The sequence below is a fragment of the Numenius arquata genome, chromosome 2 (assembly GCF_964106895.1).
Source record: "Numenius arquata chromosome 2, bNumArq3.hap1.1, whole genome shotgun sequence".
Classification (NCBI taxonomy): Eukaryota; Metazoa; Chordata; class Aves; order Charadriiformes; family Scolopacidae; genus Numenius; species Numenius arquata.
The window spans coordinates 1,016,334-1,037,846 of NC_133577.1; the positions used below are offsets into that span (position 1 = coordinate 1,016,334).

A 21,513-nucleotide genomic window follows, 5' to 3' on the forward strand; every position below is an offset into this window, starting at 1 on the left:
AATATTTAATGACTCTCTTCAGCAAGACCTATTCTGCACAGGCCTGCACACAGGCCATTATATCCTGGATTCACACTTCCTTGGAGCAGGACATACCAATATTTTGTGCTTAAAAGTTGGTATCAGGTGCATTTTATATGATAGAATTTTATGACAGTGACTTGGGATCTTTTATTCCATCTTTGTTTTTGTCACATTGACACCTCCAGGTGATAAACATCCCAAGTACCACCAGGGAAAGTCAATGAAGGAGGAATGACTAGTAAAAATGAAAGTTTTCTATGAGCATTTGGGGGAGTTCCACACACATAATTTGTTCATTACTGAGAACAAGAAGTGTAGAGAATTCCTGCCCACAGCCTGTGAAAATATAATCTGCCATCCCTCTTATCAGGAATCATTTTATTGAATTGTGGATAGTATTTCTCATACTTTATCTTGTGTCTATTTATAGTTCTTCTATAAATGGTGAAAATCCATTTTTCATGGTCCACAAGAAAGTAGTTAATTGTGTACCATGAAGCCTACTTTTCAAGTTTGTATTAAATAGTTTTTTAGGACAAATCTAATGCTTCTTAAATGTAGAGCACACTATGAAACATAAATGGGCATGGAATAAAATCAACAAATATAACTATCACTGGAATGTCTGATTGGAAGACAACTGAACACCGAACATTTCTGAATCTTCTGAAAGCTTTTTAGAAATATTAAATTCTTATTGATTCTGCACATATATCTAAGGGGATATAGGAATACACCTAAGTGAATCTGGCTTTGGGAGATGGGCTGGATTCCTGAATCTAGCTAGAGCTGTAGAAAATGAAGCATTTTATCTCCTGAAGATATACTTTCCAAACTCTCACATTAAATCACACTGCAAGCACAGCTGAACATCTCACGATAAGCATTTAAGAACTACAGTATATCGTGCTAACAGTCTCTGTCCACTTTCATTCCTTTCTCTTTTACCCATTTACTTACATCATTCACCCGAGAAAGCTCAATCGTGTAAAGATTTCCTGCTTAATATCCCCAAGAATGACATATTTCTGTTTGGCTTTCGTTTCTGTGGAGCTCACTGGTTTGTTTCTAGTAAACGCAACAGGCAGCAAAACCTTCCCAAAATCTAAACACCTGCCCTTTAGACTTTAACAGGGTGGACAGTGCACCAGCAAGTAGAGTGGCAGCAGGTTTCCATCTGCTGCCTGGGTTGTCCTCAAGCAAGGTCAAGCATTTCAGCTTAAGCTGTTTTTTTGCTTAGGTGGGTATCTCAGCTCAGGGAGGGACACTACGCAGGCACACGTGGGCTGTTGCTGTGGCTCGGCTATTCCAGCCACCAAAACTCAGGAGAATGTCACTGTGTGCTCATCCCCTTGTGCACCTTCTAATTTTTTTCCCACGATTAATTTCACTCATGGGTTTAAAGTCGGGCATAGATATAGACATTGGTAAGAACAGAGCCCAGCAGTTTCAGAGTTTTGGTGAAACAACTTGAACACGGATAATGTGTAAAATGGACAAAATAATAATTTTTAAAAAAAATAAAAACTTGCAACACAAATTACAGCTTTTAAGGTTACTGGTTTTCTAATACCTTCCTGCTTCCTCAAACCTAGCGGTTACAGAAATTGTCTGTGAGTCCTTTCTGTTTCTATTCTGTTGACATTTATTTCTGCAATAGAGTAAAATAATATGGTTTTGCTTTCTGCTGCACCCTCATTCTGAAAATAAACAATAGTGGAATGTGTTACACCATGTATATCTATATGCTTTTTCTACCCCCCAGCCATAGCCATGAACAATCAAAGCCCAATCTCCATGGCCAAAGTCTGAGACACAAAGAAAGAGAATCTGAGAACTGAACAGAATTCCTAAACTCCGCTTTTTCACTATGGAGTATATTTTCTCTGAAATGAGGATTTAATTGTATTAATCAATAAAATGGCAATGGAAAGAATCATAGAATCATAGAACGGTTAGAGTTGGAAGGGACCTCAGAGACCATCGAGTTCCAACCCCCCTGCCATGGGCAGGGACACCTCCCACCAGACCAGGTTGCTCAAAACCCCATCCAGCCTGGCCTTAAACACTTCCAGGGATGGGGCAGCCACAGCTTCTCTGGGCAACCTGTTCTAGTGCTTCAATACCCTCACAGGAAAGAATTTCCTCCTAATATCTAATCTAAATCTCCCCTCTTCCAATTTAAAACCATTACCCCTTGTCCTGTCACTACATCTCCTGACAAAGAGTCCCTCTCCGGCTCTCCTGTAGGCTCCCTTCAGATATTGGAAGGCTGAAATACAAGGTGACTTCCTGAATTAACAGCTAATAAATTAATAAAAAATGCAGTATTATTTTTGTTTTCCTTCAACTTGGAACTAGCATCAGTGGCAAATATGGGTCAGGAATTCTTGACCAAACTGAATCCTTCCTGCCTATTTTTAGCAACTTTTGTGTGTTTAAGGGTACTTTGCTATACCAAGATGAACAGAACATTGACTTTGCTACTCACATTTCATTACTGCCTGTACTTCATAGACAGGCGTGAGAACCAAGCAGCCATCAAAGTTCTCCGGCAGTGGATTAGAGCAGTCCCACATATGTAAAGTGTTGGAAAGTTTGACGATCCGGTTTCTGCACTTCGGGATTTTCCATTCTGCAATCTCTTTGAGGGTGTAGATCTGGTCATCTTCACACTCATAGAACTTTCCTTCTTGTGAAAGGGGCAAAGTAAAGGAATGAGACTGGTTGTTTCTGACCACGCCACAGTTCACGGCCATCATTCCATCCACCTCTTCCACTGAGTTGAAGGTGATCTGCTCACCACGTTTGATAGTGAGGTTTCCCAATTTTATATCCTCAGGGCTGTAGAAACATGGGTGGCCAAATCTTGTTGGCCCAATAGAGACTTTTCTTGTAATTTCTTCAATGCTGACATATGGAGTTTTATCTGCCACAACCTTATAAAGACCTACGAACAGAAAACTTGCATTATAAAAAGGGAAATATATAAAGGAATCTATGCCAGATTTTAGACTGTGAATGCAATAAAAATGGGCAGCAAAGCACATAAAAAAATTCATAGCTAATGACCTGGTTGCTAGAAATGTAACTGTATAAAGATAATATTAACTACATGACACAAGTCATAGGTGGCTGGAATTAGCCTTTTATACTCTGCAGGTAATTTCTGACATCCAACGCTTTTACATCCGTGGTAAAAAAAAGAAAAATGTTATTTTCTTTGCTTCAGAAAAAAAAGAAAAAATACCTTAAATTCTATCTGTCTTCTCAGAAAACTAATCTTCAAGAAAAAAATGCAGACAAGGTATGAGGAAGAGCAACAGTAATGTGATCAGTGAAATCCAGAATGAAGTTTCTGGCTAAATATTGAACTAACTATGCATTCTTCCACACACAGACCGGGGATTCCTAGACCAAGTTTAAAGGCACAACACAAATGAAAAAGTAGCACCTAAAGATAAGAATGAGCAAAATAAATTGATTTTAGCATTTCTGGTAGCCCAGACCACCAGATGGAGTAATTCAAAGTCTGGGTCTTGCAGCGCTGTGGCCATCACAAGGCAATTAAAGTGCTGAAGTTCTGCAAGGCAGGAGCTGCATCTGCGCTTCCTTGTCCCCTGGGGACATTATTATTTCATGTTAATCACGCCCCTCGGAGCTGCCTCATTAAGACACCACATCGCAAGAAAAATATGTACATTTCTATATTTGCCTGGGTGTTTTTATAGAGGAAGATGAAGTGGACGGTTTAGAGGTAGGGTTTAGCTGAGCTGTGGGATTCAGCTGTCTTCTTCCCCTAGCACGGCAGTGCGAATGCTGCCTCATGGAATTATGTTGCAGCTTCCTGGGACAGGCATCGACTCTATCCCGAGTGAATAAAACTGAATTTAGAGGTTATTCCCAGGCCAAGTTTGCAAGCCAGGGGACCCATGCACAAATTATCTGGTGTCTGCAGCTACAGTGACAAAGCAGCCAAGCTCCCAGGGAGGTGCAGTGAATTTTCTCCTTCCTTCCCCCAAAGCCAAAAAGCAGAGACCTCATGGTCCCTGCTGCTCCACACTTTTGCCTTCTCTGGACTGCACAAAGGGCACCATATCTTTGGGGTAAAGGAATAGGATAGGCAATAAGAGGAAATGGCCTTAAGTTGCACCAGGTGAGGTTCAGATTGGATATTAGGAACAATTTCTCCACTGAAAGGGTTATGAAGCCTTGGAATGGGCTGCCCAGGGCAGTGGTGGAGTCCCCGTCCCTGGAGGTACTTAAAAGCTGGGCAGACGTGGTGCTGAGGGACATGGGTTATTGGTGTTTTTTGTCAGTGTTGGGCTGATGATTGGACTGGATGATCTTAAAGGTCCCTTCCAACCCAGACAATTCTATGAGTCTATGAATACTCCCACCTTGGCAGTTATGGAGCATGGGATGGGGACTCGAGGACTGCTGCTTGGCATCATGAGAGACTCTTTCATGAGAGCTCCACATTTCATGGGTGGTTTCTGCCATGTCTACAATGGCAGAAGTCTTCAGTGTCAGACTTCAAATGTCTTTCAGTGACCCATCCACCTGCCCCTGGTTGTCTCGTGTGGGAACTGGATGCAAACTGTCTATGACTCCCTCCCTGTGGGAACCAGAGTGTGAGAAAAGGGCAGGATGCCCCAGCAGATACTTGGGTCTCTGCAGGGTGGGATGCTGCCAGAACACAGTTCCTGTTGGATGTTGGGAAGACACTCACACCCTTTTCTAGACTCTTCTGACAGTGGGATTAATTAACAAACTAGATCAGGGGATTGCTTCAGTTAAAAACAACCTCCAAATTGTGTATTTTCTCTCACCCATTTTCCCTTACCGAGTTTCACCCACTGGCCCCAATCAACACAGCTGAGGGGCCTGCATGGAAGCAGGGCTCCTTAAGAAAGATTGTGGTTTTTTAAAATTTTTTTTTTTTTTTTTGCCTTCCCCCCCCCCCCTTTTCTTTTTTCCTGCAGAATTGCTGTGATTCCTGTTTCACTGTGACAAATCCCACTATCTTCACTTCACAGCCTCAACACCCTTCTTAAAGGAGATGTTATCAAGATTCTGTCTGTGGAGTAGCTCTTAACTGAATTTATCATCAGATTGGGCATGTTTGGTTCTAGGTATCCCATGAGACCACTGGGATCCGTGGTCTAACTAACAGCTCTGGGGGCTTGTGGGCAGCCTAAACAGTAGCAGCCTATTTGATCTGCTTCAGAGAGAGTCACCAGTTGTGCCCGTGTAACAGCTTTCTGCAATCCTGTGCCTCCACAGCTGTCTTTTGTCGACAGTTGGCTTTTTCTGTGTGAAATTAGTACCCTTGTGCAAATGCATCCTCGACATTTCTGTCCTCACTGCAGCACTACGGGAAAGCCGCCGGGCCTTTTTCCAGGCTGCGATGAAGCCACATCCATGAACGTAACCAGTCCAACTTCAACACACTTTTCTTTCTCACTGGTATTTTTAATGCTTCTCACAGCTGTTTTTAAAACAGTTATTAACAAGCAAGTTCGTTACCCCAGTCCTAATCACTAGTGGAGCTGCCAGTGTGGGTCAGGGCAAACCAGTTCATCAGCAATTAGAAAATATCGCAGTGACAAGGCACCAATGACAAACTGGAATTGTGGAAAAGACAGCATCCCCCAAACAGTGTTCCAGCGTCATGCTTTGCAAGCACAAGATGGGCATCATCTCCTGGCAGTGCTGGGAGAAAGCAAATAGGAATATTCTTCATAAAAAAATGTATTCAAAGTACACATGATGTATCCCAAAGGCAATAACTATGTTTACCCATCTGTGATACAGGAGCACGAGCATTGCCCCTAGAAAACCTCCAGAATTGCATTGAAAGGCCTCCATAAACTCTGTTAAAAACCCATTCCCAGTTGAAAATACTTGGCAATGTACAGGTATGAGAAATATTCTTCTCTATGTGTTTGACAGTAGATTCAGGCTCTACTAATCTTGCTGGGACTACGGAGCTATTTGGGAGCCAGATATTTCAGCAACAAACTGATGAGCATCCTGTGCCGGAAAGTGGGTTTCATATGGAAGTGTAATTACCAGATCTTATACAAAACTAGACAACTGATTATCCCCTCGGGCCCAGGCAGACTGACTTTGTCAGGGTTAGGAGCAGAAAAATCTTCTCCTTCTGTTCTCTTGGTTTTCTTAATTTCGGTGACAGAATGCTTGCATGGGCAACTAAAGAGCCACGTGGCCTTGCATACTCAGCTTCGCTAATGATGAGACCCATGAAGGACCAGAAGCACCTAATAGCCACCTGTTTATGCTTACGAGTATGTAAAGTTCCATATGTTTCCCTCCGTATAGAAAAGAGGTGAATATACAAAAAGTTACTGTGGTATGTACGATGGGTGAAAGCCACTGTGGTTCCCACCTAAGTGCCGTAATGGTCCTCTTGCTATGATATATATTTAAAAAAAGAACACAAAACAAACAAGCAGAAAAACCAAACAACATTATCTGAAACCATTCAGAAGCTCATTAAAATCATTATGAACCAAATTACAAACCCAAATGTTTTCCAGGCCTAAGATAGCAAGGAAATCTCCAGAGTGGGAGACATATGGTAAGTTTGAGATGCTAAAGTTTGGACATTTTGAGGTCAAACAAAAATATTTTTGTACTTTTTTGTAAGTCATTTTATGACTGAACCAAATTCACTTAGACTTTCCTAGGAGATCTTGGTGGACTACTGGGGGAAAAGACAGATGGAAATAGCAAACCCAGAAAAAAGTCCAGCTGGTTTGTCCAGAGCTGACATTATTGCTCCTTAGATCTACTCTAAATGTAATCTGGTCTACAACCAACGTGCACTAATGTCCAATAGTTTTGTGGAAAATTACAGATAGAGACAAGAATAACTGCACATAGACAATAACCTCAGGAGTACAGAACCAGCACAACACCCCATGAACCCTCTGCACCCAGTGGCATTTCACTAGGGGAGGTGCCTGCCTGGTCATCATATGATAATTACTAAGGTCCAAACTTAATCAGCCTGTCATTTCCAACAAAAGCTTTGGGCATTGATGTACACATCTGTAGAGAGAGAGAGGGTTTGGGAGTCTGAAAATATTATTTTTGCTGATGTGGGAGAGAAAACATAGCCCAGGGATCACCCATTTAGTCCTGTGGGAAAACAGGTTTCAATAGAAAGGCTGAGGGACTTGGGTCTGTTTAGTCTGGAGAAGAGAAGGCTGAGGGGGGATCTGATCAACGCCTATAAATACTCAAAGGGTGGGTGTCAAGAGGATGGGGCTAGTCTTTTTTCAGTGGTGCCCAGGGACAGGACAAGAGGGAACGGGCACAAACTTGAACATAAGAAGTTCCACCTAAACATGAGGAGGAACTTCTTTCCTGTGAGGGTGGCAGAGCCCTGGAAGAGGCTGCCCAGAGAGGTGGTGGAGTCTTTGTCTCTGGAGACATTCCAAACCCACCTGGACATGTTCCTGTGGGACCTGCTCTAGGTGGACCTACTTTGGCAGGGGGTTGGACTAGATGATCTCCAGAGGTCCCTTCCAACCCCACAGCATTCTGTGATTCTGTGATAGAAGGAGGTTTTTACCACCTTTTATAGAGCAATATATGCATCTCTACTGGTTATAGAGTGATAAAGTGTACCTCACTGTAGCTTTATGGCCTTCCCATTTTCAGTCTTAATTGGAGTCCTGAAAGGAAGGAGTATCCTTTGTATTCTCTCTTTTTCTTTTCCCCACAGAAAACTGAGAAAACCAGGAGTTAGGCTCTACTAGTAAAGCAGCAAGCAGCCTTCCAGGGAAAAGAGAATAGCAGAAAGACCTTCTGTCCCAGAGGAGCAGCTTTTCTTCCCCCGGGTAATGCAGAAGACTGGGAAGAGCTCAAAGGGACAGTCCTGCTCATCTACATGTCCATTTGACCACGTAGGAAGGAGCAGCAGCAACTGCCAGGGACCTCCTCAGAATAGGGACAGCCCAGCAATATTTTTGCTGAGGAGGGGATATATAAAAGAACAAAACAAAATCATTTGTGCTGGCACACAGTTCGGGTGTTGTGCAAATTACCCATCCCTGCCAACTTGTTAGTAGTGAAAATTGTAGTTCAAAACGCTGTTAGATGTAGCCACTCAAGTGTCTAGAGTAAGAGCAGACTTCTTTTTTTCACCCCGTGTCTGAGCACAGAAAGAATAGCCTGGCCCTCTGAGGCATGAAGAAGAACAAATTAGAATGAGGGTAAAATGAAATAAAACAGATAGTGAAGCTGCGGTTGCGGCGGTTTCTCTAACGCGAAGGGCAGATTAGGGCTTTATCAAGGATCTGATTTGCCAGAGCAGAAAAAGAGAATTCTGTGGCCTGCAAATAGGCTCAAAAAGACAAAGAGTAAGGCTCGTTTAAAGGCAATGAGCCCGGTTCTTCACTCTCAGAGACGCTATCCCCAGAGTAACCTAAACAGAAGAGTTGCTTATTTATGCCAGTACGTGCTGGTGAAAGGGTACCTCAGCCCATCACGTGCAAATGGTAAGTCACAGCAGAGGAAATGGAAAATTAGATCAAAGCAAAAGATTTGTTTGCATCAACACTGGCGGGAGAGGGCTGTACGTTCGATGTTAATACAGTGCCAGACTCCCAGGGACCCGTGGATATTTTTATTAAGGTAAGTCAATGGCACTGTGAAAAGGTCACCTGCAATTCGGTTCTGTGCTTTGTTCTGGGGACGGGGGCAAGCCAGCAACGCTCTCGTGCAATGCCTCCTTCAGAGTAATAAAGTAATAGGGTGAAAAGGAAAAAGGTCAAGAAAAAGCAGAGGCTGGGACACCCTGACTTCGTAAAGCAGAACCATTCTCCAGCTAAGAACCAAATGAGACAAATGACAAATTTACCTCTTACCAAAAAGCTCTTGAATGCAATAAGAGTACATATGCAGAGAGAAAGCAGAGAGCTGTGCTCCCTGTTGGGCTAATAAGAAGTGTCATTATACCCCTCTTCAGTGCTGCTGTTCAGTAATACCCGTCATGCAGAGGATAATAATGATAAATTTCAGCAAAATGATCTCTGAATTTATTTTCCTAGTGAAATAACCCAGTTTTCTAGAACGCTGGTTCAGAGGGTTTATAAGTATGCATGCAAATTGTAGTGATTAGATCGAATTTGAGAATGTACTCAATAGGGCAACAACATCCAAATGCCAAGTTGTAAAATTGATCACTTGAATCCAAACAAATCCAGATTTGCCAAGTTGAAGCGTTTGAAATCACAAGCCATTCTGTTCTAAAAATCAGGAGATTCAACATTAATAAATGTAGGATTACAGTTATCACTCAGTTGTGTTGGATTTTTTAGGATTCAAAAGTTAAAACCCATCTGCCAATCAAGACTTAGAGTATGATTTCCTGTATGTATATATATTTTAGAGACAGAAGAAATTTTAATAATAGCAAAGAAGCTTGGATTTCAATGAAAATACCAAGTATCTTGAGAGTTCACAGTACAGCAGTGCTTCAATAGCCACAGATAATTAAAATGTCTTTGATCACTACATTTGGGTCCTGCTTGAAAATGGCATTCCAAAAAATTATTTTAATAATTGGCCATACAAGTGGTTCTGATTCACCGAGTGAGAAAAACTTGAAAGTAAATTGAGGATCTGCTGGGGGAAAGAAAATTATTTATAGGAACTATTTCAGAGAGAAATCTGTATTTTGGAGATGGAAAACGAAGACATGGCAGAAGATATTTTCCTGTGGAGTTCAGACGAAACATCGCATTCCCGTGCACTTTTAAATTTTATTTGCTTCAAGAAGTGTGTCTGGTCTCCCTCTGCAGAAAAAGCACGTACCAGTTTGGGCACTGCCATCACCTAAGCCATATATATGCACCCAGTTTGCCTCCTCCGCTTCCCACACATGGATATTCACAGTCCAGCACTCCTCCCTCTGCACCCCAGTCACTCTGCTATTGAACACAGCTGGGCCCTGTTTCAAATTTCAAGTCCATCTTCCAAAATATGGATATTTTGGGACTTGTCTATAGAACAGCTGAAGTGGTTTTTAAGCAGAAGAACACATTCATTATCCTCTAATCCTGTTTCCAGGCATGGAGCAGCCACTTTGGCCACTGGAATTAAAATAAATCATTAAAATAAAAACAAAACATAATGAAGTATTCAAAATACTTTCCATCCAAAATAATAAAATAAAAATATAGTAATAGTAAATAAATTCTAGTCTGAGTACACAGCAAGGAAGACTTCAGCTCAGACAAAGTTTGGCAAAGTCATAAGTAACTGAAAAGATTCCTGTAATAATTCTTACAATGAGTGACCTCAGGTACAGAAAGCATTACTACCAAACATTATATCATAAATAATTTCTATCCAGGTTTGAAAAAGAGCTGTAAGAGATGAAATTTAAAAATGAGCTGATTGTGTCTAGTGCCATCTGATAAAATTGTATCTTTGACAGCTGAGTTGTAACCTCAAGCAAATATCAATCAAGCCAGCAAATCAATAAAATGAACAAAGGTGATTATTCAGAGTTATAATTCCTCAGAAACATGTATTCATGAAATACTATACCAGGAAAATTTAGTGGTAATTCCACTTTGGCTGAAAACGGGCTGACTTCATTATTCTCCCAGATACTTGCTATGAGCTTATTAATTTTGAAGCCAATAACTTTAATGACTTCTCCTGTTGACAGGCAGCATTCGTTTCCAAACATTTCATAGATGGAGCCTGAAAAGAAATACAAAAAGAAAGAAAAGTGTTATTCAGCTTTTTCTCACTTTGTCAAGTGTCTTTACCTCTTGGAATGAAAGCAAAAATACTTAAAATAACTTACATGAAATAATACTTATCCTGTGATCACTAACCTCATTTTAATTTTCTTCCTTAGTGTCAGGAGAAAATCCATCTCATGACTTCAGTGTACACATAGATGAGTTCTATGTGTACACTGTTCTTAGATGGATGTAAGGAACACAAGGTCTGAAAAACCTGCATTTCCAAGTTTTTAGGCCAAAATGGAATGAGGCAGAGCACAGGATGGCCTGGGTCATCGGGTGGGAAAGATGCCTCTGCAATAACATGTCCCGCAGGAAACACCAGACTACAACAGAAGCCAAAAATCATAGACCCTAGAAGGTGCCCAGGGAGAGGCCAGGAGGCATCAGGGTGCAACGAGCATTTGAGCTTCCTGGAGTAACAGAAAACCTGAAGAAAGCACAACAAATCGGAAAACTGGCAAACTACCAGGGTTAATCCCTGCCCCACGCTGGAACAAGCCTACTGATTCTGACCTGGAAGCCAAAAAAATTCCTTTTTTGGTCTCTGATGTTCAGAAGTGTGAGGGCAGGAACAAGGCAATCCAACCAAACGTTTCAGGGCTTCCTCAGTAAAAGCTGGACCTGCAGCTTGCCCAGCCAAAACCAACCCTCCCTTCTCCATTCGAGCTGTGATCAATCTCTGCTGTTTCAGAAGCGAGGGCAGGAGGAGAAGAATAAAGCAAAATTAAAACAAAAGCCAAGTTATGCAGAAGAAGTAAAATTCTTCCTGGTGACTGCAGGAGATTAGCAGAAGCTTTGAGGCATGGGGTCGATTAACTGTATATAAGGTCAGTGCAGCAAACACATGGTGTTCCATTTGTAGATAGAATTGTGCTGAGCAAGGAACATCAGAAACATTGACTTTAATCCCAGCTTCCATTCTTCTGATGTTGGGCAGCTCCTTCCAAGAAATCACTGAGCTCCCTCCTGACGCGATGTGGAAGTTCCCTTTCTGGAATCCCAGAAATTTCATTTCCCTTGTGGTGAGAAACCTTATTCTCGTTTCCACTCCCCATGCACTGGTGAGCATATTCATTTGCTCTGCTATTAACATCACTCTGCTACTTAAAATACATTCTTTTTTTTTTTTCTCATTTCCATTTCTCCTTTACCCAAAGGGTTTGCAAGGTTAATTTTGCCCTTCTCTGGTCACATTTTTGACCAAACTCTAGAAGACACAAATTGTCATTTTCTCCTTTGAGAAGACAGATGTTCCTTCCCACAATCCCTCTCATAGCCCTTTCTTGCATCTTGTTCAGTCTAAAGTATTTTCTTTTTTTTTCCCTTTTAACCCAGGCAGACAGAATGGTCTCAAAATGGTCTGTTTAAACCCTGACCTCTGGCTATGTAGTAGCAATCAATAATTGAGATGGCCTGTACCGAAAGATTGCCATTGCCTGCAGAACCCACTTCCCACAGAAAGTACCATTCTTTACTCCACAGCTCTCCTGGCAGCTAGTGGGGAGGAAAAAAATCAAAAAACTGGTTTGGGGTTGGTTTTTTTTTTGCTTTCTCCAGGTGTCATACCAGAAATGCAACTATTAGCCAAGTGATTTTCCTAATGCTCACTCATGATTAATTCCAGCCTGGGCTAATAAGCATCTCTTACTGAATCTGGAGTATATCTATCAGCTCCACTGCAGCACCTGGAGATGACAAATTCTTGGTCACCACCTCCACCTCACTGGAAGTCACCGGGAGACCAACCAGAGCCAAAATTGCTCTGGTTTTAGCCCAAACCCTCGACAGAACGCCACAGAACAATGGTGTTGTGTCAGGGCAGGAGGATGAAGGAGGGTAACACCAAGGAACTGGTCAAGTTCACTCTGGTGTGAGGACACGTCCATCAAACCTCTCTGATGCTTGTGCAATGCTCTCGCAGTTGAGATGGACACCAGGAAACCCCCAGTTGCTCCCCTGAAGAAGTCAGGTAGTGATGCATATTTTTAACCCTATGTACAAGAATCTAGGTTAAAAATTAGTAATAATTAAGAAGTCCCATGGCAGATGCTTTTGGCAGGCTGGATGTGGCAGCATTTCCTCCTTTCCCTTACTGGGGATCCTACATAGGATCAGGGGGACTGTTGTACGTGGGCTCTAAACTCCCCCAGCGGGCTACTGCCTTTCTGTTGCACACCAGGACGGTGATCAGCACGGAGAAATTCTGGATTATAGTGCCACACAAAAATATCAAACACAGTCAGGTGAAACAACACGCTGTTTATGCATCCCTTCAACCAATCTGCTACTAAAGCAGAAGACCAAGGGAGCCGCTGCCCTTTAACTATAAAAGAAAAACCTGGTTTTCTTATTGTAAAGATAGTGCATCCTTGTTTGCTCTCCGTCTAGTCCCTGAGCAATTCAGCACTGACTGACTCACTCAGATGTCTCCACTGGGTATTGCCGCAGCTCCCATCAGCGGGCTGGGGGCTGCTCCAGGAAACACAGGAGGAGTCATCATCGCTCTCATTGCTCTAGCTGAGCTCCGTAGGATATCTTATGACAGCCAGAAAGGTGTATGTGCCACAGTTATTTCATATCAGAGCGAGAGGGAGAGAAAGACTGAGCAGCCGTGAAGAGGGTAATATTCCTTTTGTGCCGAACCACCTCGCTCCTCACATCAGCCGCAGCAGAGATCACAGGCAACCACGATATTATTAGACACAGGGGATCCCAGAGGACCCAGCGTGATGAGCTCTGCATTATAGAAACATGGAAAGATGAGCAAAGAATTCCAATATGCTCACCCTCGAACAAATATTTTTGAAAACCTACTCAAAACAGGAGCTCATGGCTTCTAGAGACTCTTTTTTCTCCAGTGCAGATTTAGATCCAGTTCTCCAGATTACCTCACCTGGAAATAGACCCCTAGAAGCCATTTAACATATAGAAGTAATTACACTGACTAATTATGGGCTTCAGGCAGGTTTTCTTTCACCTCTGCTAGATGGCCTTGGCAAGCGTGCCCTCAGTGCAGCTGGGACCCATGGTGCAGCCATCTCTGAGCATGGGCATGGAGCCACACGGGCTTGGTGGCCTCAATGGCTGGGGTTGATTTTCAAATAACATTGGAGCTGGAGTAGAGCAAACCAAGAAACAGCCCCCAGAGGGAGAATGGAGCAGTTAAGAAGCTGAACTTCTCAAAAAAAATGATGTGACTGAAGAAGATCTAACTCCTACTGCAGTCTGTATCCACAGCAAAGTGGTGCCACCAAGAAATAAAGGCGGGAGTCAGAGGAGGGCCCTGTTTCTGATCACTGAAGCGTTCTGAAGGACTTACTGCTTTTATCAGGTTTGCTTTTCCTCAGGCACACAATAGCTTAACTACAAATCCTACTACAGAGAGTTTGGGAAGTCCTGCCCTCCATCACAAAATAAAAAGTATAAAAAAGTGCTTTTTTACAAAAAAATGAAAGGACTGATCAGTTAGTGATGGGCCCAAGGCTGGGTATCCCATCTGGCAATAGCCATGAGAGGAGACTAGCTCTGCCAAACACTCAAAAATAGGTGATTGCATGACACAAAAATTTGCCTTTGACAAAACAATCAAAATTTGCAAAACATGAGAAACGTAGATAACAACCTACACAGGGTAAACAGGGGCCTGGCACTGGTAGAGGTGGCAGAGAACCTAAAACGCTACAAGAAAAGGGTAAAATACACGAGAATCATAAAAGAAAGTACCTGAGGCAGACAAGCATATGGAGTTCAAGCTGGAGTCTACAAAAAGCATTACATGGAGCTGCAGGCTCTGAAACATCAAGGGCCAAGATAATGCATTCAGAAAAAAAGATGGATTATAAATGCCAGACTGCGAGCAGCAAACTGCGTGCACAGAGCAGACACACAGGGCTGTCACAGCACCACAGCTCTCAGGGTCTTTCATCAGAACAAAACGTAACATTGGTGGGGAAAACAAATGGATCATTCATCTAAAAGCACCAGTTTTTGGAAAAAGTGAGATGAAAATTAAAACTTAAAAAAAGAAAAGCCATGGTTTTAATTAAAACGAAAAAGAAAATCAACGGAGATGGTTGTCTTACCATCAAAGAAATAAATATTACATGGGTGCATAATCCACTGGTGGAGATAATGCTTTGTAATAATACCAAGGAAAGTGAACCCCTTCTTGAATTAAAAAAAGAGGAAGAAAGAAAAGATACATTTTTAGCATTATCAAGAAGGGAAAGGGTATTAAGCAGCTAGGGAGGATGTTTTAAGTCTTCTAGAAGAGAGGAAAGCTTTTAGCAGAGTAGAATTGGCGAGTGCCTGAGAATCCCAGGCCGCGTGGCCATAGGAGGGTACCTTTCATCCCAGAGGAGAAGCTGGACAAATTCCTGGCACAAGCCCTGGGTCACAGAGCTGTGCCACCACGTTTTCCACCCAATTACGGAAGTCAGAGACCAACCTTCAACAGCTTTTCAGTAGTAAAACTCACTTGAGTGAACAGACAGACAGATAGATGTATATACATGTAGGTAAATAGATACCGACCCAGATGACCGTTTTCATGAGCTACTTGTAGGACTTTAATTACCTCTTCCTTTGCCGGGCTTTTATGAAACAGACCAAGAGGCTGAAAGATTATGAGGGTGAGATGTTGGGAGGAGGGTGTCTAACAGACCGAGACCGTGATTGCAGAAGCCTCATTTTTAATGATACCAGGATTAAAAAAAAGAAAAAAAAAAAAATCATTAAAAAATGAAACTCTGCCAGCCATTCAAGAACAGATTCATTTGGGGGGGGGGGGGGGGCAATTGCACATACAGTATTGATTGTAATTACATATTTGTCTGCAACTAGATTGCCTTAGCCCTGATTTTAGCCCTCGCTTGGCTGTTTGCCTGGAATAGTACAATGAAGATTACATTCAGACAAGAAAAATGTTACCTGTGTGATTTGTCATTTAGGCATTTGCAGCAAATATTTGTGCTGATAAAAGGGAGGGAGGGAAACTGCATGGCTTCCAAAAGGGACAATAAAAATTCTTTTTTCCTTTAAAAGCCACAGTAATTAGTCTTAAAACATTGTGAAAATACCTGCTGTGTGACAACGTGACCCTGAAAGATTTTACTTCAGTTGTGTGATGTGGACTCACACAATATATTGAAAAGTAAAATTAAAGTTAAAATGGACCTTTTAGTACAGTTATTTGTTGTTACACAACAGTGTTTTTCCCACTCAAGCCGCAAAGAAAGTGTAAGACATTGAAAATGTAAATCAAGTAACCTTAAGGACTGAGTCATTTTGATTTGGGAAAGATGTATGCAATTTAATGAAAAAAAAAACAACATTTTAGCAGAACCCAGAATAAAGCAGCTTATTTACAGTGATCAAACAATGCCCCCGAAGGCTGTAATTAAAGAGCTTGTTGCCTTTGAAACCACCTTTTCTGGATTGTTACTTTGTTCAATAAAAAACACATTTATATCCTTTCATAAGCTCATCTCTGGTTTGACAATCCATATTAGCAGCCGCTGTGATCACATCAAAGCAACGGTAACAATTGGTTCAGTATCTTTTTCCTCCATCTTTCCTAAAACGCCAAGCAGCCACACCACCGTCATCCCTAACGTGAGCCCTTTGTTTGGTTTGTTTCTCATTATAGGTACAAGAAGAGTCTTTTGGTATTAAAAACAACAATATAAAACACAAATACAGTGAATTCCTGAGATGGTGACTGTCATTGCTCATGTCAGGGTGTATGACAGTACCACCGGGAGAAATATTTTATAATACAGGGTAGAACAGCAAACATCTCAGCAATATTTCCCTTTTTCTTCCCGGCAGCTTAGAGCCCTGCTCAGTGACTGCTCTCGGAGGGAGGGAACGCTTGGCTGATGCCGATGGGAAGTTTGACTTAAAATCAGAGCCACGACTGGGCAGCAATAACCCATCACTCCCCTCCATCTCCCTTTTGCCCAACGCCGCCGGGTGGTTTCACAAGGAGGGCTGGGGGGGGGGGGAAGGCAAACAGGACAAAAGGCTTCACTGAGGTGGCACAGGGGACCTTTCAGGAGGGCTGGAGCTCAAGCCCGGGCTGGCTGACTCCCAGTCTAACCATCTGTCTGCTGCAGGGCGCCACAAAGCACTTCCAAATATCCTCCATTCTCTCTTCTTTTTCTCTTTTTTTTTTTTTTTAACAAAGACCAAGCTTTTCCCCTAACAAAATGGAATCACTTTGCAGGCCAAACACTGGGCATTGGCTCCCTCGCCCCGTGGGTTTTGAATCCTTGCAGGAAAAAAACCCCTCTCTTTCATCTCTGAGTAGCACCCATGGAATTCATTGGGGCTGGCAGGCACAGCGGGCTGCGAAAGAAGATCCAGGGGGAACCTGGCTGCTTCGCAGGGAGATGATGAAAGATCTGACAGGCCCTGAAAGAGTAGAACTTTGTCCCAACGTCCTTTTCCCACTGCTCCTGTCTCCACTATTATGCTGTCATCGGTTGCCCATATGGGTGCTGGCTTGCCCGCATCAGAGGTGACTCTGTGTCACAGGGGCTGGTGGAACGGTTCTGCTCTCGCACAAAGGCATGACCCCCCCGGTGCAGCCATTCAGCCCCAAGCACAATAACCTGCTTTCCCCTACCACACGGCTCAGCTGAAATCAGGGTTTTATGAAGGCTGCTGCGGGCTCCCACAGCAACATGAAGGGCATAATGTATCTACAATCAGCGTCAATAAAAAAGATACCGTTCCTTATGGGCATTGTTTGGGGGTTAGCCAATTGCTCAGAGGTTGTGCTCTTTGGCAAGAAGAAAGATCTATTTTAAAGTTGCAGGGAGGAGAGTTTTGCTTAATAACTTTAATCATGTTATACTCTGATCAAGCAGTAGGGAAAAGCAACCAATTTCTGATGGTGAGAAATTAGGTGTCTTTTTTTATTTATTTTTTCAGTCAAATACGTCCTGAGCACTGAGGGTGCTAATCAGCACGCTGGGTTTTCCCCACCAAACTCAAATAAATTAACATCTTGTGGGGAAGATACAGAGTGTCCCTGCCCATGGCAGAAGGGTTGGAACTTGGGGATTTTAAAGGTCCCTTCTAACCCAAAACATTCTATGGTTGATTCTATGATTCCCATCCCTGGAGGGGTTCAAGACCAGGTTGGACGGGGCTTTGAGCAACCTGGTCTGGTGGGAGGTGTCCCTGCCCAGGGCAGGGGGGTTGGAACTGGATGATCTTTAAGGTCCCTTCCAACCCAAACCGTTCTCTGATTCTATAAGGTAAAAATCATATGCACGATGGCAGGCAAAGAAGGAAGGAAGCTCCAGCTTCTGTCTCCAACTCTTTGCAAATAGAATAAAGCACCTATAAGGTTTTTACCCACCCCTTCCTTCCTACCCACCAAGAGCAGGTGAGCCCAGCTCCCCCCCTGCCCACACGGGGCTCCAGAGGCCCAGGGGGTGGCAATGGTCACAAAGGCAGCGTGAATTTGTGTAGAAGATCCTCTATCAAGTGACAGAGTACCTTACTGGGCTTTGTAACAGCCCTTCTCTCTCTAATGTGTCCTAAGCCACAAAAAGCTGCAGGTTTGGTCCATCTGGGACACAAATCCTCCAGGGATTTCAGCTGCTGAGCTGCTCCCCCCCAGAGGTGAACTCCCATCAAAAGGCTCCATGCATAGAGGGCATCTTATCTTGATCAGACCTAATTAGGCTGCAAGAGGGTCTGATTTTTGCCAGCACAAACCCATCAAATAACAAAAGCTGTAAGATTTATCTTTTGCCATATAAAGTCAAACTTTAAATGTCAAGTGCTTTAAGCCATTTCAATCATAATGGAAATTTTTAAAAAATTACTTCTGCAGTTTCTGATTTATTCTTTTCCTGATAGGTTTATGGCCTTTTTTTTTTTTTTTTTTAATACTTTCCTCTTATTCTTCTCATCTATCTGGAGGGCTTGCACTCTGCATGTGGCAGCAGAGCTTCGTGCGTGCAGCATCCGCTATAATGGAAAAAAAAGCAAGTGAAACCACAGCTCCAAATGCAACATCTCTGACCTTTTGTTTGGGTTTACCCACACATGAGTCGGAATTACTGCAGCAGTCAAGAGAATGCCAAAAGCCGCTGTTGAGCAGCATTGGTCACTGCTTTAGTTGTCCGTGATTTGTTTTGTTTCATTCATTTTCTTTGCAGTGTTAATTACTTTGACTTAAGGCATGTTTATTGAAGTGCATGTTTAACAGACAATCTGTGCTTTGTTGGACTAGGTTTAAGAAGGCTGCTTAAAATCTAAGTTTCAGCCAGAGTGTTGGGCACCTGGACACTCCGTGTCTCACTTGGACACCTGTGAAATCACCTGCTTTCCTATCTTATTTCACTCTCTGCACCTCTTCTTTTTCTTTCCCCCACCATCACGTATGCCTGTTCTGATGGCTTAAATCTCATCCTGCTGGAGGAACATGGTTATGCATCCAGTATCCCAGCCGTGTAACATCTAGCACCTTCTGGTGAAGCCAAAAACTGGAAACATCTTTAAGCATCTTCTCCTACTGAGATGACATCGTGCTGCCCCTTGTGCCATTACTGCGTGTCCAATGGAGCCAACCAGAAACAGTGAACCTGGACTAATGCCATGTTCCCTTGTGCATAGATCGCCAGGTATTGGAAGAAAAAAATATCCCACAAAAGCCCTGAAACTCCAGAAATGACACATGGTCATGGGCTTGTCTATCATGAGAATTTTATCCCAGGATCTTCTCTCCTCTGTCCTTTGTTATAGAACCATAGAATGGTTTGGGTTAGAAGAGAATTTAAAGATCATTCAGTTCCCCCCCCTGCCCTGGGCAGGGACACCTCCCACCAGACCAGGTTGCTCCAAGCCCCCTCCAACCTGGCCTTGAACCCCTCCAGGGATGGGGCAGCCACAGCTTCTCTGGGCAACCTGGGCCAGGCTCTCACCACCCTCACAGCAAAGAAGTTCTTCCCCAGATCTCAGCTCAATCTCCCCTCTTTCGGTGTCAAACCCTTCCCCCTCATCCTATGGCTCCCCTCCCTGATCCAGAGTCCCTCCCCAGCTTTCCTGGAGCCCCTTTAGGGATTGGAAGGGGCTCGAAGGTCTCCCCAGAGCCTTCTCTTCTGCAGGCTGAACCCCCCCAACTCACTCTCTCAGCCTGTCATAGTTGTTAGAGTTGTCACAGCCTGTTATAGTTGTCCCCTTGCCTTTCCAGAGCCCAAGATTGTGAAATTTCCCTTGTTCTTTTTATAGGATGGCAGGGAAAGGGGGCTCCTCCTGCTGCAGAGCTCCGCATCCCTGGGGGCCCAACAGCAGCCGGGGACCCCTCTCCCCCTCCCCACTGAGGGAAACCCGCACCTGGAGGGCAGCTTCAGCAAGGCAGGGCAGGGGAGTGGCCCCGGCATCGAGACAAGGCAGGTGATTTGGGTTTTCTGCCCACCTCCTGCGCCATCCACGGAGAGGTCCAGAGCTGAAGGTCACGGAAAGAAAATCCCCACAAGGAGATCCTTGAAACAGCTTCGCCCTCAGCACCAGCCACCCGGGGTCAAATTTTTCTCACTGCATCTGGATGAGTCATCCCGTTGAGGGCAGCGGCAGGAATAAAACGAGCAATATCTGACCCATAAAAGTCAGGTTTTGTGCTCACATTGCATTCACTGAAGGGCACTTCCCTTCTTGTTCAGAATAAAACATGTTTCTGAAGGAGTCTGAACAAGTGCAGGGGAGTTTCAGTGGTACATATTAATAGAGAAAATTTACTAGCACGCTCTGACTGCTGACCACAAAAGAGAACTCAAGCTACCTGTTACTCCAGCGGTACCCAGGACTCTGGCTCCTAACTATTCCGTCAAGAGTAAGGGAAACAACTATGTTCAAGGGGGAAAAAAGCCCTTCCATTTTTACAGCCAGATTTGGCTTCTATCTCTGTAAAAAAATGAGACAAATTTTCAGGTGCAAACACAGTACTGCAAATTTCTACCATTTCAGGTGTAATTCTCCCTTCGGCATTCACTCAAGCCAGGCGCCGCCCACTAAATGCAGCAGGTCATTTTGATTGATCTTCCACCTCTAGGAAAGACAACCCTAATTATCTTCATCAAAGCTGTTCACGCTTTAACCTCTGTTTAAATTGTCTCACTGCTTTTTGTAAGAAAAGGTGCCTTTATCAGTGCTGAAGAGGCATCTTGCTTGTTTTATTCATACGTATTGCAGACCACATATCCTAGCTTTCATGGACTCATTGGCTTTTCACACTGGTAAGGGAGCAGGATTTGTTCCCTCTAGGTTGGCTTAAAAACAGGAGAAAAATCTACTCCATCCTACCTGAGTGTTTTCTGACAAGAGCGATGTCTTGTCTAAATTAGGATTGGGGCAGTTGAGTCTTGATATACAAGGATTTCTCCACTATTCCACTGCAGTTATGGGGTTAACAGGACTTTCTGGATGTGGTTCCATCACCCTGCTGCTGGCTCCGTGAACCCGTTGCTCCCCTGAAGGGCTCACAGAAGCACAGAATGCTGGAAAGATGCTGTTTCGCAGTAAACAGAAGCAGAAAAGATGAAATGGAAACTGCGGAGGCAGCGAGCAGGCGGGGATACGCGGCCGGCAAAGGAGAGCCAAGAGGAACCACGAGCCCCAGCATGTTCCTGTTCTTTATGGTTCACCAAAGAGAGTTTTGCCATGGAATTATTCACAT

The 21,513-nt window shown here is 43.4% G+C and overlaps 1 protein-coding gene across 1 annotated transcript in view; it reads right to left on the bottom strand.

Moving 5' to 3' along the window:
- Window positions 1–21,513, bottom strand: part of THEMIS (thymocyte selection associated) — a 73,029-nt gene that overhangs the window by 46,481 nt on the left and 5,035 nt on the right. Inside the window, exons 2-3 of the mRNA XM_074169025.1 lie at window positions 10,612–10,770; window positions 2,516–2,974 (exon numbers count right to left, since the gene is read on the bottom strand). Of these exons, the coding sequence (XP_074025126.1) occupies window positions 2,516–2,974; window positions 10,612–10,770 (618 nt within the window). The remainder of the gene's footprint in view (window positions 1–2,515; window positions 2,975–10,611; window positions 10,771–21,513) is intronic.